Source organism: Falco biarmicus, chromosome 1 (assembly GCF_023638135.1).
Source record: "Falco biarmicus isolate bFalBia1 chromosome 1, bFalBia1.pri, whole genome shotgun sequence".
NCBI lineage: Eukaryota > Metazoa > Chordata > Aves > Falconiformes > Falconidae > Falco > Falco biarmicus.
The window spans coordinates 103,452,895-103,470,024 of record NC_079288.1 but is presented as its reverse complement, the minus strand read 5'-3'; the positions used below and the strand labels follow the sequence as shown (position 1 = coordinate 103,470,024).

The window sequence follows — 17,130 nt, the reverse complement described above, 5'->3', positions numbered from 1 at the left end:
AGAGAACAAGAATCTGCCTTCCCCGTGAGGTTAAGCTCAACACCATAAATACAATTGTGCATACACAAATGCAAGCCAACAGAGCAACTTCTTACTGAAACCTATGCAACCTCCCCAACAACCACCCATTTTATACCAAGCACTGTACTACAGAAATCTTTAAAGCCTGTAATAAAGGCTAATGTCAGGCTTAATAAAAAAAGGCTAAGTCACCAGTGATAACCCACTAGGAAAAGAACGACTGGGCATGAGTACAGTACGGTACAAACTTAACAACCTGGCGTCCAAACCAGACACACAGCTTGGAGAAAGACTTTCCTCAGCAATACAGCACTGGCAAACAGCAATTTCCCATCATCAAGGATTTCAAGCAGATTAGTTTAATCCTAATAATGCAAATAAAGCCAGATGCAAAACTGGCCTAGGTCACTACATGTGGAAAAACTTGCCCGTGATCCCCCCCTTCATGAATCTCTCATAATAAAGGACAAGCCTGTACAGTTACCTTTTTCCTCCTTCCCCATCCTCCAGCAACTGAGCCAGCTTGGTGCTACCAGGCTGGGTGTGCATGGGGGGACACGGCTGGCACAGGGGCCATTTCAGTAATCAGTTTCTCTCCCAGTAACAGTGCTTCTGCACTTGTATCTAGTTGGATGCCCTAACACTGGAGACCAAACTCAACATTTGCATGTAGGGATATACCTTCAGGTGTTAGAGCTTCTTCCCTCCTCAAATTCAACTCCCAACAGAGAGGCTGCAAGTCCTCCTGTGAACAGCAAGGGCTATGGAGGCTCAAGTGATACACCCAAGTCACACTCCATTTCTCTTTTTCTCACCCCACTCGCTGAGGTCAGACTACCACTGTTTAGGATCCTGCTCACAAAGTCAAAAGCAGGGATGCTGATTACTGTCAGCTAAAGGATTTAGAGGGGGGCTGGCATACGCAAGGAGGGAGAAAAGCCTCTCACAGCCCAAGCAGCTGCTTGCTCAAGGCCAAATATCACTCCTTGCCGCAGTTGAACACCCAGGAGGCTCAGGTCCTCCAGGTGTGAAGTGCAGCACCACAGCATTGCTACAGGCCTGATAGACACCAGCTACCATCAGAGGCTGCGCTTGCTCCGGGCAGGTTCGTATTTTACAGCCTGCACATCTCAGGCTCAGTAGTGCTAGTGAATACCCTCAGCAAGTTTCTAAGAAGCATGTATCTAGATGTCCTAGGTAGGACTAGAAGTCCCCCTTCCTAGGGGAGGAAGCTCATTCTTTAAGAGATGAGACTAATTCCACGTTCAACTTCCCACAAACGCCAGTTATGCATCAGCAGTCACAAAAAGAAAAATCACCACATTAAAGTCCTGGGGCTGGGAAGGGGGAAATTTCTTCAAGACTGTCCAACACAAAATGAAAAACAAATAAATACTCAAGGTCCCACACTTCCCCTCATGCAAGTAGGTTCAGATGCTACCAGCCCCTGAACTGTCAGCCAACTGGTATGTTTTTGTAAGCTTAGCTCTTCTTGGTGAACAACTTCAATTTTTGCTCTAGAAAAAGCGACATACATACCCACAAACTAAAAAGCCCAACAGAAACAGCGTATAAACGCACAGGATAAGGAAATAAGAGAAAAATATTTTTTTAAATCTGTTGCTAGATTTATTAACATTAAGTACTGTTTTGAACAACTGCATGTAGACAACAATTTTCTAAATGAAAATACTAACAGTATGTCTATAAACAAACTTACATTAGTGGCTAAATTCTAGACACTAATTAAACACATCTGGTAACAGTAAAATCCTATTCTTTCTTAGAAGTAATTCAGAGACCTTGATCCAAAACCTACTATCAACTTTGGAGGGCCCAAAGCTCCAGACATACAAAGTTTACTGCACCAGGAAAACAAAAACAAACAAACAAAATCCCCTAAAACCTCAGGAAGCATATTGCACACTAACCTGACAACACATGCAAAGGTTTTCCAGTACTAAGAGTGCCGTGGTCAGCAAGCCTGCTCTCAGAAAGCAGTCCCAGGGCACGCTGGCAGGAAAGGAAACAGCTCTGTCTTTTGTGGGCTTAATTCTCGAATTTCCTCTCATGTCAGCAAGGAGAACCAGCCCCTGCTGTGCACTCCAAGAATGTGCCCAGTATCACCTGTGCAGTAAGCTGATCAAAGACACTGCAGTCACATATTTAACAGCATAGAAGAGCAAACTGATTTATAAACTCAGGGCACGAAGCAGTCATGCATTAACACCATCATATACACTTAATCAAATTAATTCACTTAATTATGAATAACTGTCTAATAGATACAGCTATGCTCTGCATGGTTTCCCATGACTATTATAAGATCCCTCTGATAAAACAATGCACATCCATAACTTGGCAGCAGGTCCATCATCAAGGCCTGTAATCCTATCAGCTATACTGGTCATTTGTCATTTTCCAGGTGCTTAAGAGGAAGGGGGTCTGACGGCCTCTGGCCAGCACTCAGCAGCAACGTAAATTAGCAGACACAGTTCTCATTTTGTACCTCTCTGAGCTCTGGACATCAGACATAAGTCCCCTTAGAATCTGTTACAATATAACAACATACAGCTTTATGCCTTTTGACCTGATCAAGTATGAAGAGTTGCGTCTCTAGAGCAAAGAAAACTTACTTTCCAGTCATCGGATTTTTTTTCCCCACATCTATTATCAGTAAGGGCATTTTGTGTTTGATCCCACCATCCTGTACGTGTTGTCATTGCTCTCCACTGTCATGTGTCCCCGTCCCCCCACAAGGGTTCCACTAACAGCCTTCCTACAGCTATTTTTAAAAAAGCTCTCTGTCCCACCACGGTCCTTGGCAGAGCTGTGCGTTCAGTGATCTTACGGTATATGTCAAAGCTACAGAACATTTGAGAATTACATTTCAACCTGTCTGCTAGAAAGCTCGACATTTGTAACAAGAGAGGCAGTCATTGACACACATAGTAGGAGCAAGACTTGGCCTGGAAATGACAGGGGAGATGCTGTCAGGGCAGGCAAAGGGATAAGCAAACAAGTTATCCAAGGCTTCTGAAAGCAGCAGCTGCCAGCACAGCCAGGTCCGTACAGCCCCCGGTACCCACAGCTGGGAGAAGCAGTGCTCCTCGCTGAGCACACCGACCATGGAGCCAGCTTACTTAGCCAAAACTATGGGGGTAGCTGCAAACATCATTTTTCTTCCTATGAAATGTGACATTTACTGGCAGTGCTCTGCTAGCCATAAACACTTCATCGTGCTTCCCAGCACCATGGCTCTGCCAGGAAAAGGCCTGCAGTAAAAACGTGGTTTGGTTATCAGTCTCTTTCAAAAGAAAGAGAAGATCCTGTACGTTACAGCCAACATTTATTTCAAGGATTACATGCTTTATGGGAACATGGGGTCTTTAACGAGAGAACAGTGAACTTGTATTTGAGCTGGTCACTGACCTCCCATACAGGCAATGCAGAGGTTCCCACTGCTTCAGCAGCAAGCTCACACCACCGGCACAGCCTCCGCAGAGCTCCAGCAGCCCCAGGGTAAGGCGGGCAGCACTCTGCCCTCGCCACTTCCCTACAGGTGACAACTACACGCTGGGCTACAAAATTGCCCCCTCTCAGGGATTAACAACCTGCCAGCCCCTGTGGGTCTTTGAGGAGTTTCTGCTTGGCTTGTTTCCCTATCTGACCCAACCGCCCAACCTCCACAAACAAACCTGACACAGGAGTTCCACCCTCCCGTCTAAAGGCCATGCCTTCTCCATCCAGTAGCTCAGGTGATGAAACACAAAATGTTTCTGGGCTCTAACCCCACTGCCAATACCCCTGCAGAAAGCAACCACTCCAGCTGCTCAGATGCAAGCACTGCTCTATCGTGTGACCACATCTGAAGGCGTAAGGTGCAAAGATACACCAGGCAACACAAATTAACTGCAGCAAGTCTCCTTGTAGCCTTCTGAAATTATTCCCAAAGCAGAGATTCTAACAACCAAACAGTGCACATGAACTTCTGCAAAGAAAGACAGTGAGATGCTCTGAGGGCACTTGCAATGGGTTAACCATTATTGAAAGTGCTCCTCAGGTGTGAGGATACACTTTGTTGTTAAAACCAACATGAAGGGAAAACGCCAGCCTCCAACAGTGTTTTCAGCCCCGCCACAGAGCAGCCAGATGAGCAGAGAGCAAACAAACCACAGTCAGTGGGAGGCAGCCACTGACCCTGCCCTACATGCTGTCAAAGGGTTCCCATTCACATACCAAGGCTCCCAAATGCCTTTGTGAGCTGGACCTTTGGCTTCTGGTACCTTGGTCTTGCTTCGCCTGCAGTGGCGCGACAGTTTAATTAAACGCAGGAGGCTGAATAGCTGGAAACAGGCAAGGGAGCGCTGATGGGTTCACATCTGGCTCTTGAGTTTGGTGCCAAGGTAAGACTTCCATTTCTTCAGCTGCAGAAAAGGCACCCAACACCAAACTGCCGAGCCAGATAACAGGCCTGTCATGGCACCAAGCTGCCTCGGAGCTGTAAGATCAAGCAACCTGGCATTTGCTCAGACAGCTCAAGTACCTGAAACAAGGGAATTGCCTTCCCAAATGACAGAGATACTGCAAAGGCTGCCTGGGAAAAGCCGGTAGCTAAGAACAACTCCCTGTTGCTTCCCACTTTTTGTTTGATGCATGAAGAATACTCATATCTGATATATTTCTGCTTACTTCAGAATATCCTGCCTAGAGTCCAGTGCCGCTCTGCAGAAGGGCCAGTCTTTAGGAACTAAGTGTGACACTTCCCAACATTGTCCTGAGCTAATCCAATGTTATTTTTCCTGCAGCAGGCTGCTGCTCACAAGACCATAGGCAGAGGTTTGTGAACCACTGGCATCCACCCATGTGCTTGCTGGAATCACGTTCTTCCAAATTCATAAATTATTCCATACACAGGCTCCTGCAACATCCATTAGCTGTCAACGGACCCCAGCTACAAGGTTAAACTGGAGCAAGTATCCACCCCCACAGATGAATTAATGTTGGCCACCACATTCTGCTTTGGTTGTCTACTCCAGTCATGTTTGTGCTTTAAAGGAAAGCAAAAGCAGCCTGATCCCGACTTACTTTTAATTTCTGACCTCCTGTCAAGACTTGTGCTGGAGCAATCCATGCCACTGCTTGTAACAGACCAGCAAAAAATTAAACCCACGCTTTCAAACTTATTCCTTGATACACCCCAAAAATGAACAGAACAAATTAGCTAACATACTACTCACCTGAACAGTCCAGCTGCTCAGACTTTTCCCAGTTAAACTAAACATATACCTGGTAGAATTCAAAGTCTTGCAATCTTATGAGTACAGACAATACATATTGCACTCTGCTTTGTTGAAATACATAGCTCAAGGACAATTTTTGGAAGGGAAGAATGGAAGATTTTGCAAGGCAGTTTCTCCAAATGACAATAATAAGCAGGAGGACTTGCCATTAGCTTGCATCTCCTGCAGTTACTTTTGTGCTGTAGCTTTGTATAGCCACGCTATACTCTGCTTCCTCATCCTCTTTTCCCCCTAAGAGGTGTCGCTCCAAAGAAGTGTGATCTGGTGCCAAGGTGTGCCAGCCACCTCCCGTCCTGCTGCCTTGGCAGGAGAGCACAGAGGCAGCTCACGACAGGCTGCTCTCCTGCAGCAACATTTGCAAAGGCAGGCTGCCGGGCCAGCACACAGCCCCGTTGGCTAGGGTCCCACACAGGTTACAGGCTGCCCATACTAGACCCCATTTTTCTAGGCTCGACCTCAATTCCTTTTTTTTTCCTGGAAGCACCAGGATAGGCAGCAGGGCACATCAGGTATCCATCTGTAAGCAAAGAACCGAACTGTTTAGCTTGGCCGACTAACTATGCCAGCACATACCACGTAACAGCTGAGCACAAGTTGACCACAGAGCAAGAACGACTGACAGATGAGCAGGGGTGCTGCTGAGAGAACAGGCTCCGCTGCACTGTGCTTCATCTCTCCACAGCAGCAAGGCTTTAAAGACCTGACAGAGCAGGTAAATCCTGTCACAAATGTACACAGCCAAACCGAAGGATTGGGGAAGACAAACATACCCAAAGGCAAATTCAGCTGCTCCAAGCGAGTGTTTCCTGCAGAGGACTAGGCAAGATTAGTTCACATGAAGGAGCTCTGACATGCTTTGCAACTCCAAGCGCTGCAGACCTCCCTCTCCTAAAAGTGGGGCACAATTCCCATGCGTGGTGCACGTTTTTGCCCTTGGCTTGAGTTATTTAATGAGATACCAAAGCAAGTGATCGCTGCATATTCCTTATTAACACTGCAAAGGCTGGAAATGCAGCAGTCTCCACCTCCACATCGCTCAGAGAAGTAGGTAATGCATGAAGCCACAAGCAGCACTGCATGGGCTGCTTATAGCCCAGAGCAGCTGGGGTCCGACAGGTAAATAACCAGTCCAGGAACTTGGTAAGCCTTCAAGGACAAAGGCTAACACCCAGCTCTTCCTCCCACAACCGTCCAGGAGAAAGAGCTGGGTTTGTACATGCAGTGTTAAGCTCCCACTCTGCATGCCACAGTACCAACACAGCACCAAGCGCCTGGTCCTGCGGCAGGCCAACACATGCTGACCCCAGGAGAGCAGCCCACCCTTGGGTGCATGACGTTTTTACTCACATCTCCTTGGGACACTCAGGAGCTCCCAAAGGTGCCAGCTGGAGCATAAACCTCAAGAGCAGACCTGTACAGCTCTCCTACTTGCATAGAAGCCAGGAGGACTGCACCCATCCAGTCATCTCCACCCTCCTTCCTAGTGTTCAGCACCACCAAACCAGAGATGCTGGGCCACGACCCTCCTCTGCAAGGCACTGCATCCGACCCGACACACCAAGTCCCCTGCCCTGAACAGCTTTCAATTGCCAAGGTATTTCAGGGCACATAGTCCAGAAAAAGACCTGTTTACCACAGTTAGTGTGGATGGGGACAGCACGTGCACACTCTTCTCTTGGGACTCCTCAGTCTCCATGAGTGTTTTACATGCGGACCAACCACCTCCTTCACACCAGAAACATCGACCATTTTTTAGCCTGTGTGAACTTTATACTTCCCTTCATTGCACGTAAACCGTATCACAGCTAGCCTGCCTGGATTTATACTTCTAGCTTTCTGGCTCATCCCACTTGAAGGAATCATCAGGTTGTTCGGTTAGGCTATAAAAAAATACTGCTTTCCTTAGGTTATATCAAAACCAAGTAGCACACATGCCATGGAAAAAATGCTTCTCTGAGCTCCACTCCTGGTGAGGCCAAACCTGGGGGAAATGTAGCTGTGTTCAGGAACAGACTGTAGTCACACATCAGACTACAATTTCAAATAATGCTTTTGTTTAAACAACAAACCCAAACCACCTCTGACTTTGATGTTTAAGTGGTTCTGGCCTACCACAGAGAAACTCGCCATCTCTTAGGAATGCTCTATGTGAAAATTGCCCTCAATTGCATTTACGTAAACCCAGAGAAACAAGGTCAGCGGAGTTGCTCATGCTGCTCACTTTTAAGGCCTACTTACTGAAATTACTTGTTAAATCTCCTTGAAAACATAACTTGCGCATTACTGTATTTGAATAGTTATTTTCTTTAAAGTGTTTTTAATTAAAAGCATTGGTCTGCTAACACTTCTGTGCCACAAGATCTCACTAGATTTGCGCAATAGGGCTAGGTTTGTAAAGGTAACTATGCCCGTGCTACTAACTCATTGTTCACAGCTTTGCCCCTTACAAAACAAAGAAGGGAATTCTCATCTGCTTTACACATGGAGAAAACAAAGACATACCAAAATGAAGGTATCTGCCCAAGACCACCCAGCAAATCAGGAGCTGAAACACTTGCAGCGTGCCAGCCATTCAAGCCTTAATCCCAAGTGGGTCTTGTAATTAATGCTCTAATAATTAATAATTGCATAACTCCAAATGCTAAACAGCAAAGGCAATTTCCAGCAGGATGAATATTCAGCTACCTGGAAACACAAACCCGAAGGTCCCCTGACACTACCGCTTTTTGGCAATTATATATCAGAAGCCAAACTAAATTGTTCTAAATGTTCAGTGACCATCAACTGCGCATCCCAGAAGGGGCTTCTTTGAGAAGTTCTTTCTTTATAACTCAAGAGCATCAGGAAGGGTTTACCGCTGCCTCGATGAAGAGCTGACCCAGGGCCAAAGCACAGATTTCCACGCAGGTTCTCCCCAGCACAAAGCAGCTCCTAGTATCTGGTGCCACTGTCCACCTCCACTACTTCCACCGGACACCAGGGACTTGGACCTGTGCTGCAATCACCAAACCCTCCCTTCCTTCCCCACACAGCTGAGCCAAGCCTGTGAGAAAGACAGGAGCACTCTGCAAGAGCTCACTCAAAGCCAGGAAGGAGGGCTGCCTCCTGACTCTGGCCAGGGGCTCGTTTCATGACTTCCAAAATCGGTCTGGCACAGTGGAAACAGATCTTCCAGGTGCAGAGGCAGCATCCTCCGACCCTTCTCATGGCACATCCCTGTGGGGACCCCTCACTCATCAGCCTTGACAGTGACCAAGGGAGCACCCTCAGGCCCCTGACAACCCGCTCCCCAAAGATGCTTAGCATCTCTCACCTCCCCAGGACGTTCAGAGAACTGACGGGCACCCAGCACCTTCTCAAAAGCAGGCTGAAGGCTCAGAAATCCTGATGACTAACCAACCTCTGAAGACAGATTTGAGGGGGCAGGGGGATAAAAAAAAACACCATAAAAATCACATAAATTGGGTCAAATGCTCCTGGAAAATACCAATTACTTTATATATAGCAGATTGCACTAGGATGTCATTTAATCTCAGCTTGCCATTGTCAGATATTAGCTCCAATTCTCTGCTTTGCTTTGGCTGCCATATTAAAGTGCCATGTATTCAATATTAATGAGACAGATGAAAAAGAATGAGGTTAGGTTGGCATTTTCTGTGATAAAAAATACTTTGGGGCAGAAAAGCATTCATTTATAAGCATTAAGGATGTTTCTTGGCTTGAAAATTACACATACTATACAGGAAATGAATGAAACCATTTTCAAATGTAATTAAAACAACTTAATCTTCTAATTCTCTAAGCTAGCGAAGGCATAATCATTGATTCATTGTTTCTTCTGTTAAAAACAACAACAGCAGCAAGTTGAGTTACCTGTCCACAACTAGGGAAAGCTTTACAGATAAAATTCCTGACACAGAATTTGAAAAATTACACTTCCCCCACCCCAGTTGTCTACACCCTTGCGCTTACACACGGGCAAAATATTTCAGTGTAGAACTGACCGACCAAGAAGAAAAAAAGGCACAATGAGACCTGCCATAGCTCAATCCGGACACAAAATAGGTTTTGGGGAGGAAAAAGCAGCAGCCAAGTGATGTGGTGGTTAAGTGGTATGATTTACCACTACAGCAAGTCACCAGACGACCTAGCAAAATCCCTGCTCCTCTTGGGGTCTTGACATGAAGATTTGAGGACTGTGCATATGTTCAGTCCCAGATGGCTGTGTTAAGCCTTATAATCACCGTTAGCATTTACAGCTAGCAATATACCTGCTCACAGTATGACGACCTAATCTTTTAGCTGTAAGAGCGGAGAATAAGTGAGAACTGTTTCCAGCTATTTAATTCAGCAATTTCTGAAAATATCAGTCTTGACATCTCAAACTAGGAACAAAACAAAACCAATGACTATTGGGATATCATCAGCCATGCTGTTTCCAAGTTCATTCTGCTGATATCCAAAAAATTTAATTCTACCAATTAAAACAAAAGGCAAAAAAAAAAAATCAAAAAAGGCAACAGAGAAAAGAAAAATCTTTAATCATATGAAGAAGAAAAGGAAAATCCAACTACATTTATGCACATTCTCTTTATTGGCAACTCTGTACATTTCCTACACACATCTGGAGGATGTGGGGTAATCCATGTTACTGCAGAGATGCCAAGAACGAGTGTCAATGATAACCAGATACCTTCACCTTTCCAGGTTGCAAATTTCTTATTTCCAAGCTAGGCTACTGCCTGCCAAATTTTATCCCAGAAAAATTAAACCAGGACCATCACCCTGCTATTCTTCATTCATCTGAAAGCTGCCAAAAGTTCCTAGGCTGACTCAGATTGGAGGAGATGGGTTTTCACAGGGGCTGAAAGGAGATGATTTCTGTGCTTCAAAACGCAAAGATCTGGCTGTGGCTACAAGTGGGAACCTCTATATGAAAGAATAAAAGCAGACTTGCAATTCAATCTGCTGCAGTTTGAGCTCTCGTACTTCACTGCAAATCAGTCACTGTGCTACCCTGCGGAAGAGGGCAATACAAGCTCGCGCTGTCACCAAGCAAGCCATCTACCCAGCTCGCTCCTCTGCCACCATAATTTTCTTTACAGACAAAAACAGAGGCAGCCACTACCAGACTGTCAGAAACTTAATTCAAGCCACATTAATGTGCTTAAGCAAAGCATTTTGCACACTTGGTGCATTCGACATATCTGGCAAATAGATTCTGTTGAGTCTCTTGCTTACACAGGACGTTGTACTTCACTTTACACCCAGTTAACCCACCACGAAACACTCAGACTTTGCAGAACACTTTCAGATCCACAGACAGCCCCAAACAGTCCTGCAAATCATTTACAAAGATCCCCCTCAGGATTCAAAACACTATTTTTCCCCTTCCGTTCCCATCATGTGAGAGAGTTTAATATAATTTCTGAATTAAATACATGAGATGCATGCAGATTTCCAGAAGCAATTCATATTCGAACTACTGCTGTGCACTGCGATCAGTTCCCAGGAGCTGCTGGCAAAGCAGGCAACATCTGTGGCAAAACCAAAATGTTTCTAAAACAAGGCTTTTTCCATTAGCTTGCACCAAATATTCGTGACCAGATCTGGTAAAGAAATAACCTGCAATTACAGTACTTCAATAACATATTGCCAGCAGCTAGATCCCATCTGAAAATAAATCTGGGATGCAGAAATGTTAACAGAAAATCCAATTCGATAATAGAAGATCTAAAAAAGCTATAAGCTGAGATGGAAGAAAAAAAACCCCAAAACCAGTAGTAGTCTGCTCTTTGCCATCACCTTATGGGAGATGCTACCGAAGAAAACAAAAAGCCCAAGCCTGCAAGAAAAATATTCAGCTCCTCCATATTTTCAGCAACTTTAAAAGCTCTAATTGCAAATTCAGATCCTAAGACTACTCAGCCATCTTCCTGAACACAGGCGCAGCCTGTATTTTTAAGTAAGGAGTCCCAAAGCTAGCTCAAGACTTACAAATTGCAGAGCTCGGAAAAATAATTGTACTACTAATGAAAAGGCAGTAATAGCCTTCGGACCACATTTCATGCCAACAGCAGGTATCGCTTATACTGGATGAGCAGAGAACACAGCCACAGGAGAAAGCTTGCAGAAGGGCTGGGTATTGCTAATGGAAAACCACAGAGAGCTTTTCCTCCTTCTCGTGGCTCTTCCTCCACTGCCACACGCCAGGCCAAGCGGGCCTTGCCTATGCCTGCATTAAGCACGCCTGCCTGAACTGTGGATGAAAACAGCTCTGGTGACTCCTGCAAGTCCTGGCCTACGTAAGTCTAAACCAGGCACCATGGCGTAGAGAAGGGGGAAAAGCATCCGGAGCTAATGAAGCAGCCAAGAAAAAGCATCTCTCATTCTCATCTCACCAAAGGCATCATGTAGCAGTATGCAAACTAGCACTTATAGGGAGAAAGAAGAGCATTTGGGGTAAATTTCTGTTACTGCCGCTCTTAGCTAAGACAGCAAGACCCTGAATGTGGTTTTCAGTCTGATCTGGAGCATTCTCCACCAGCATTAATGCTGAATGCTAGCAGCACCGTGGTGTTTGTCTGAACCATTATTACGCATCACTTATTACAGTAGGCTGAAGAGCTGTTCACAGAGCTAGAAGTGAAGGCAGCTAGACAACGTACCTAAAAAAAAAAAGCTTACAGTACTACTGTGGGGCTTTTTTTTGCTTTCTTTTTATATCACCTGGTTGCACCCAACTGTTCTAAGCTGAAGCTGCTTTGCTATCTTTTCCTGCAAGAGTCACTATAGCTTACAGGACTGGAACCTAGAGCCAAACCAAGCCAACAAAGAGATTGGACAAGGCAGAAGCATTTGCCAAGCCAGTAGAAGACCCTGTCCCTTTGGCATTTCTCCTGCAAAGCCACTCAGTAGCTTGTGGCTTGTCTCATGCCCGCACTCTTGGCATTACGTTGAGAGGAAGAGGCATACCAAAGGCAAAAAAAAGAAGCGACAAACTTCACATTGCTCCAGAGTGGGCAGCCAGCCAGTAAAGCCATCTCTCTTGGGGGCTGCAGGGGTGGGAAGGGGACATATAAAACATGCCTCAGCTCTGAGTAAATATTTTACTTCTCAGATTCATGCTGCTTACTTAATCAATCCCCATCATTTTTTCAGAGGCCCTACTCAGACACAAAAATTGATTCCTCATGATCTCATTTACACAAAATAAGGAATTTTCCAAGTATCTCCATCAGATCCTGACTCCAGGTCAGCTCACTTCATGCTGGAAAACCTAGAGGCTGAGCTTGGGGCGGGCTGGACACATAACCTGCTCCACAACTGAGGCTGTGCCGAAAACAAGGCAAGAAGGAGGCAGGTTCCCACCATTGTTAACATCAACAGGAGCAACAAAAATTGTCTGAAAGAATTTCCTACTGCAAACAAGGCGCCGAGGTGAATAAAGGAAATGAAGAGTTCACAAACTAAAATACAGTCCTATGCACACCGCCCAGGTCTGCTTTCCCAGTACAGGCAGCTGAGCCAGGCCAGGTGCCCAAAAGCCACACTTCACAGCCAAAAGCAGGCACAGAAACCAAAACTCACGCCCCTAGCCATCTCAGCAGCACCACCCAAGCCCACAACACTGCCACGTTCAATGCGAGGAGAGTCCACAGCCCTGTGATGCTCTGTGGAGGATACTTGACCACAAGGACAGTTCAGCCTTGCCATTAAGTTGGAAAGCGCCAAGCTTCCAACCAGCTGGAACACTGGTGACCTGTGCCTGGAGCATGACAGCCCACTCCCTGCCCTGGGGTCCAGCCCCAACCCACCTCATCCCCCGACCTCTCTCAGTCTCAGCTCTCTACCTGCAATAGCTCTTCTCTCACCCAGTCGTACCTTTGTCAATGAAAAGGACCAAACACTCAGCTAGCAAAAGCACAAGAGACAGGTGTCTATCCTCCTTCTCAGTGCTTATCTCATTGCCTAAAATCAGTGGTCACGGTGGCCCTGCTCCACCTACCAACACACATGGATGGGGCTTTCCAAAGGCACTGCCCCACAGCTCTCGCAGACCCCAGCGGGTTTTTGGTAGACCTGCTGCTCAGAGAAAGACAAAGCACAAAGAGTTTTCAGCTCCGTTAACCCTGCTCTACCTTCTTATTTCTCTCTTTTATTAGCTCCCCCTCCATGGAAACTGGCAGTCTCTCATTACCAAATATTTTTAAAACAGATGGAAGAATACACTGCGCTGCTTTAATCTCTCAGATATCGTTTTACATGGGAACCATGTAAAATTCATATTTTCCATCAGGTTTTGTTTGACTTGGAAAGGAGTCTACATTAGTATATGCATATAAGTAAACCTTAGTTTTGCACCTTTAACTAGACCACTATAACTCTGTAAACGTGTAACTGTATAAACAAATAAAACGCAGGGTAGGGAGGCCAGAACCCTCTTCCATGCTCTGAACTACTGAGAAACCATCCAGCAGTGGTCAAGATACTGTGAATTAACCCAGGAAGAGGAACGGGGTCCCCTGTCTAGCACATCTCAACAGTTTCCAGACTACAAGTGGCTTATCTCACACTGAGCCCAGATGACCATATGCATCCTTCCACCCTGATGTATGTTTAAGGAAACGCATGGCTTTCATCAGCTGAGAGGTCCCGTGGCAGCTCCCAGCACCAATCCTGCCAAAATTTTACTTATGCATGCTTTTACATTTACATACTGAGATCAGTCTATTAAGTCAAATGAAATTACTGGCAGTGCATTACACATGTGCCTTCACATCTGCGGATCAGGACCTTAAAATGAAAGCCGCCCATCCTAGAAAACACGCCCTGCTCTGCTACAATTAAACACAGACACTTCAGAGCAGTTCACTGAAGTTATATTTTATGCATGCTTTTACAATTAACATGGTGTCATATCCTGCCAGGACGTAAAAGGTTGTGACTCAGGAACGTTATCATAGTTTTAAGTCAAACTGACTCGCTTTTCATTTCATTCCTTTTCTTTCCCCCTTCCTTAATTCTACCCCCGTGCTCCCTCCAACAAGACGTATACCATTGGGGTCCTTATAAAACACGGTTATTACATTGAAAGCTTGAGAGGCAAACGTTCATCAGTCTCGCCTTGCACTAACGTATAATTAACCATTTCTTCAAACTCCCTACCACCCTGCCAGCAACACAACAGCAGCATGCAAAGCAGTAGCAGAGAGGATTAGATAAGGTGGAATACAAGACAAAACAGAAACACCCCTGACATCTACTGAATACCAGCCCACTGTCCTTTCTTCTCTTATCACCCCAAGATAAAACAACTCTCCTCTCCAAAAAGGACTAATTCGGGGGGATGAAGGGTCAGCCCACCAACCACTTACGAGGAAGCCGAGTGCCCTCATCCTTCCCTCTCCCACAAGCACATGCTTCTTGAGCTGCAGGATGCTTTATTCTGCAGTCAGTCCCACTGGACTGGACTCAGCAGCACACAGATAGGAATTGAGTTGAACTGGTGCAAAAACCCCCATGCATGCTGTTTTGGGATTGCTCATGGACTTCGGTTACCAAAAATGTGAGAAGCTGAGTGGTCGCATCAGTTTAATATAATGACAGAGAAATATAGCAAAACACATATGCAAGAACAAACAGCAATCTTGTTTCACAATAAACCACATTCCCGAGCCTACTCACATTGCGAGGCTGTACCCTCCCCAAAGCAAAACGGCTCTGCTTAGCAATACCCTTCAGCCTGCTCTAAAAACGAGCTGAAGTAGTGATTTCAATGTGTTGTCTTACAATGAAAGACAAACTTCAATTTCCAAGCACGCTTGAGATTTTAAGATCAAGGAATAATTTCGGAAGAAGCTTTACAAACAGCTTGTATAATTTACAGGTATTCTGTTAACAAACGTCAGCTTTTATTTTGCTCAGTAGCATAACTTCCCCACCTCCAGTAACACCATTAACCCCATCTTCATACATTTGCTTTGCCACATCAGAGGAACTGTACAGCCCCACAGACCCATAAGCGTGGAATAAATGCTAACAGAAACCTTCTCGTCCTGGTCACATCTTGAACACAGACCATTTTCTTATTTCGAGATGGAGCCACATTCAAGTCCTCCGCTCATGGGCAGCATCTGTTTTACTCGCAAGCACTGGCAAAGTTACGGGGAAGTCAGGCAAGCTCCCTCCCTCCCTCGGCCGACGATGCACAAAAGTGCATTCAGTCCGGTCACGGTGGAGTTTCATTCACGTTTCTGCAAGCTGGATGCAAGAGAGACCTTTTTCCCCCCTCCCCCTTCCCGGGAAAGAGCATCTGTTAGTTTTTGTGGGGCTGGGTTGGGTTGTTTGGGTTTGGGTTTCTTCCTTCTTTTACAGAAAGAAAGGGGAAATCTTTTGTCTTTCTCCACATGGATGTAAAGAACTCCCGGCCCCCACATCCCCAGCATAACGCTCACGCTGGAAGATGCAAAACACGCGTGCCCCTCTGGAGACTTCCACGCCGGGGTTCCCACCACTCCTGCCCGCCGCAGCCGAGCGCCCAAAGCCCCCAGCCCTCCCCACTCCCTGGCGCTTCCACCCGTGGGAACCGGCGGGGCAGAAACACGCGCGGCCACCGCGCTGCTCCCCCTGCCCGGCGCAGAGCGAAGGGCTCCCGGCGGAGCTGCCGCCCGGCCCGGCCCGCTGCAACAAAGAGTCGCGGCCCCAAACCGGGGCGAAAAAGTTTTGCGCGGACCCCGACACCCACCCCACCCCCCGGTCCCGGGCACGGCCGGCGGCGCCCCGGCACGCCCGCCGTCCTCTCCGGCATGGCACCCCCGCAGCCCTCCGCGCTACACGCTGGGCGCTGCACCCCTACGACCCCCGGCGCCGCATCCCCGCACCCGCCGGCCCCACACGCCGCTGCACTCGGGCAGTTCACCCCCGGCACCGCGCCCCCCCGCCCCGCCGCCGCACCCACCGCCGGTCTCCCCACGGCCACGGCCATCGCGGTGCAGTGCGCTGCGCTCCCCGACCCGCCGCCTCCGCGCCGCCTGCTAGGACTGCAACATGGCCACCCGGCGGGGAGGGCCCATGCGCAATGCAAAGGGGCCGGGCGGCGAGGCGGGACCCCCCCGGCCCTCCCCCGGGGCCGCCGCGGAGCGCGGGCGAACGGGCGGCACCGCCCCGGGCGGCTGCGGCATCGCGACCGCCCGGGGGACCCCGAAAGCGGGCTGGAGGCTCGGTGGGCTGTAGCAGGACCGCCGTCATACCCCAGCCGTAATGGCAATTAGCCCCTCTCTCGGCGAGCCCTCCGGGCAGGGGCCGCGCTACTCTGCACTACAGTCCGGCTGGCCCGGGGAGGGGGGGGCTCGGCCTACGCCCTGCCCGCTGGTACCCGACCCCTTCACCTGAAAGGGTCCCTTCGCCCCGGCTCCGGCAGCCCCACAGCGATGGGGGGGATGGGGGACAGCTGAAAGCCGAGAGACCCTCTGCTCCACGGGTCCGCGCAAAAAAGAGACGGCTGAGCAAGCGAATGGCGAGGTCCTCCCACCAGCGGTTTGGTTAAGAAGGAACAGGGATGCCATGAAGAGGCATTTGTGATGGGGAGTCAGGCAGGAGCTCCCGCGGCTGGGCTGCCTGCCGACAGGAGCGTGCAATGCCCTCGTGTAATGACACAGAGGGCAAAACCGGGCAGCTCGTTCCTCTTCTTTCTCTGAGCTCTCCCCTCCTGCCAAACACACCCATACTTTGCTTTTAAGGAAACCGGGTACGTCAGCCGTGGTGGCCAGTTACTCTCCCACTCTGGTAAATGATTTCCAGGAAT

The 17,130-nt window shown here is 47.7% G+C and overlaps 1 protein-coding gene across 4 annotated transcripts in view; it reads right to left on the bottom strand.

Annotated features, from left to right (window-relative positions):
- The window catches only part of SEPTIN11 (septin 11), a 62,988-nt gene extending 46,082 nt beyond the window's left edge, over positions 1-16,906 (bottom strand). For 3 of the 4 annotated variants that reach the window (XM_056355138.1, XM_056355155.1, XM_056355151.1), the window contains exon 1: positions 16,715-16,906. In XM_056355138.1, the coding sequence (XP_056211113.1) occupies positions 16,715-16,891 (177 nt within the window). In that variant the 5' untranslated portion in view covers positions 16,892-16,906. Of the gene's footprint in view, positions 1-16,284; positions 16,392-16,714 lie in introns of those variants that run through there. The other variant, XM_056355144.1, reaches the window with a different exon arrangement.
- Between the last annotated feature and the right edge of the window lie 224 nt (positions 16,907-17,130).